This window comes from Barbatula barbatula (assembly GCF_947034865.1).
Source record: "Barbatula barbatula genome assembly, chromosome: 2".
Taxonomy (NCBI): Eukaryota; Metazoa; Chordata; class Actinopteri; order Cypriniformes; family Nemacheilidae; genus Barbatula; species Barbatula barbatula.
Genome location: NC_136767.1, coordinates 21,303,363 through 21,306,393, shown reverse-complemented (window position 1 = coordinate 21,306,393; position 3,031 = coordinate 21,303,363). Strand labels below are relative to the sequence as shown.

Genomic DNA, 3,031 nt, shown 5'->3' with positions numbered 1-3,031 from the left:
AACACTCAAAAGATAATTTATTACAATCTAAGTTTGAGACAAGTCTGTCACATTTCAAAATGCTGGTAATTTTGAACAGTGCAGCCAGTCACACAACATTTTTTTATCTGAAGACTGTGGATGAAAGAAAACTGAATAAAGGGAATTAAATGTACACAATGTTTAAAACTTAAATGCAGTGAAAACTAATATTGTGACATTTCATGGTCATAGTTCACATTATCTTTTGATTCATTTCGGTGCTATAAAAAAAATCAAGAGAAGCTTTTGGGATTTCTACAGTGGTATTAGTAGACAACCTGAGAACACAGCATTTTTACGCAATACACGTCAGTAAACTCTGTCACACATTTTCTTCGCAGCCTAAGGGTGAAAGGCCAAGGTCAGTGTAACTGGTCAGGTACAAAAATTCGGCAAAATGATCTGGAGAGCGAAGCATAGTCAATATGCCATTCAATGACCGACACGCTAAAATTCTCTTTAAAGGTTTTGTTTTTGTTTAAAAAGAGAGGATGCTGAAATCACAATTGAGGTGGTGGGTTTCCTCTTGTGGAAGTCAGGCCACAGCTTTAAGTTTATTGTTCAGGTCCTTTCTGTTGGTGTGAGGCCCACGCCAGTCGCACTCACGTTGGATCTCTCATCCCGTTTTCTGCCAGTAAATCTCTTTTGTTTGCTCAGTAGAAGCGCTTGCGTCTGTTCTCTTTATAGCTATTGTACGCAAACAGAATAACAACGACCACCACGACCAGTGCAAAAACTGAAAAAATAAATATAAAGAACGTTGCGAGGATGCTCCTTCCTTCATCTGCTGTCTGAGCTGTGTGAAGAAATCAAATGTACAGAAAACAAATGTGAGATACATCCACCTACTCATCAGATCACATGCTGATATACAGCTGTGTTTTCTAAATGCATTACCATTAGGGTCCACTCTGTAGTCTACACTAGGCAACGTGATCTCAAGCTGGTCTTCTTCTTCTTCTTCCGGACTGCGTTCTACTGTAAGTTCATACAGCTTAAAGGAGACAAGGTCATGGTTGTCTAGAAAAAAATCACATAGAATTCAACAACACGTGACTTACAGTTTTGACTCTTATAAACTAAATATGATGGATTGATATGGGCGTGCAGAAAAGATGAGAACTTCTTAGTGATACACACCTGATAAATCTCCAGTGACCGATGAGGCTCCAAAGTAATAACCCTGCGGAAGCTTCACGCCGGGGATGTCCAGACAATCCTTCCACTCCTGCTTCCCATCCACATCAGTCATCACCTAAAAGACCGAACAGGAAATAAAGGTATGTATGGATCCACAAGACGACCGTTGTGAGGAAAACAATAATGTCACTTACCGTAAGTCTGTTCTTCATGTATCTGATCAACAGGAAGGTGTCATGATCAACATTTCGGATGTGACCATTGCAGCCACCAAGATCAGTAGACCGCCCATCACGGTCATGATCATACTCGACACTCCCGTTCCCGACCATCGCAGAGATGAAAGGAAACACTCTCTGAACAAGAAAAGATTATTTGTTTATTAACATGAAACAGATATATATAATGTAATAGAAATGCATTATGTATAAATAAAGGACATGCAAAGTAATCTTGTATATCATACTAATGTTTAGTGGCACATACATCATGCTGCTTGTCATCGTTGGGATATGTGTCCACAAAAATACCCAGACCAGTAAAATAGTTCATGTTTCCAAACACTGGACCTACAAGAACAGCAAAAAACAATAAAAACTCACTTAAAATGTTACTATTTTGAAAAGATGATAAATATATTAAAGATAGCGTCTTACCAATTTGCATTCGCTCTTTGGTCAGCCATATCGCAAGCCCATCCCCGTTCAGATTCTTTTTCCCATCACCATGGATCTTAAACTGTACTTGCAGTTCCCAGTCCCTAATGTAACAGGGCTACACATACAAAAAACATGATGAACTAGATATATTTGTTTGAGATGATATTTTAAGTTAATGCTGGGTGGTGTTTCAGGTTTGTGTGTTGACTCACAATACGGCTCCAGACGGCTCCTTGTCTGCTCTGCAGGTCTTGTGTCAGCCGTATGGTGTCTGGCATGATCATTGAGTTACCCATAAACTCCCAATGTGACGAACTGGACGAACCCAGTCCTGCGTGCATACAGTTGAAGATTTATGGAGATTTCACATAAAATGCAAGGGTTGGGTGAAACGAAATGAATATGAACAAACAGTTTGCGATATATACGTATGTTTGCCTTAAACATGTAATCAGAACATCTATAACGTTAACCGGTCCTGTACTTCCGCCCCATGGACGTCAGATTGAATCACTGCAGTTGCGAAATTAAACTGTCACTAAGCTGAGAGGAAAGTAAAGAGTAAAAACACTGCGAATATGCTTAGAAACATCCTGTTATCTAACTAATGTATGGTTTTTCATAGCTAGTCGACCTCGTTGAAACGGGTGCCACTTTTAGCATGAGCTGGTTTAACGTCAGAGCACATAAGAATAGACGCTTACCTTGGTAAGGCTTGCTCAGCGAATACTCTCGCTTGAGAAATTCATAAGTACTATCTTCAAAGGTGTTTTCTCCGTAACTTCTACTCGCAAAATTGAGAACTAAAACTACCAGCGCATAGACTTTAAGTTTGTTTACTAGACTGTGTGGTAAATTCTTTATCGTTATGCAAATACTCCGATTCAACTTCACACCAGCCGTGGTCGCCATTTTTCCTCGCTTACTTCAAAATGTCCGCCCCTTGTCGCTATTGGTCGGTTTTCATTCGTGGGCGGCGATCATTTGTTGGAGGTTATGTCAATCACCGTGTCGACCATTCACAGTGTTCTTCCAAACTTCGTGCTCTTCGTTTGATTTGTATGTGGGCCAATAAAAAATGATACGCTCAGAAAAAACTAGATTATTCACTGTGTTGAATTTCGATCGTCTCAAAAATATATTTATTTACAAACAATTTGTGAATAACAAGATTCTGGAGCATGTTTTGTACAAAATAATTGTATACCGTT

At 39.4% G+C, this 3,031-nt stretch overlaps 1 protein-coding gene across 1 annotated transcript; it reads right to left on the bottom strand.

Moving 5' to 3' along the window:
- Positions 1 to 2,789, bottom strand: lman2lb (lectin, mannose-binding 2-like b). The gene is made up of 8 exons (XM_079451154.1): positions 2,525 to 2,789; positions 2,033 to 2,151; positions 1,818 to 1,935; positions 1,648 to 1,730; positions 1,356 to 1,517; positions 1,162 to 1,276; positions 919 to 1,041; positions 1 to 817 (listed from the first exon to the last, which is right to left on the bottom strand). Exons 1-8 carry the CDS (start codon positions 2,730 to 2,732, stop codon positions 675 to 677), a joined length of 1,071 nt encoding a protein of 356 aa, XP_079307280.1. The 5' UTR covers positions 2,733 to 2,789; the 3' UTR covers positions 1 to 674.
- Positions 2,790 to 3,031: the final 242 nt, after the last annotated feature.

What these genes read in the sequence shown, in the direction of transcription:
- lman2lb (XM_079451154.1), bottom strand. Translation starts at nt 2,732, where the DNA reads ATGGCGACCACGGCTGGTGTGAAGTTGAATCGGAGTATTTGCATAACG. An exon ending in GCTGAGCAAGCCTTACCAAG is followed by an intron (nt 2,152 to 2,524) that starts GTAAGCGTCTAT and finishes GTATGCACGCAG; the next exon opens with GACTGGGTTCGTCCAGTTCG. An exon ending in CAAAGAGCGAATGCAAATTG is followed by an intron (nt 1,731 to 1,817) that starts GTAAGACGCTAT and finishes CTGTTCTTGTAG; the next exon opens with GTCCAGTGTTTGGAAACATG.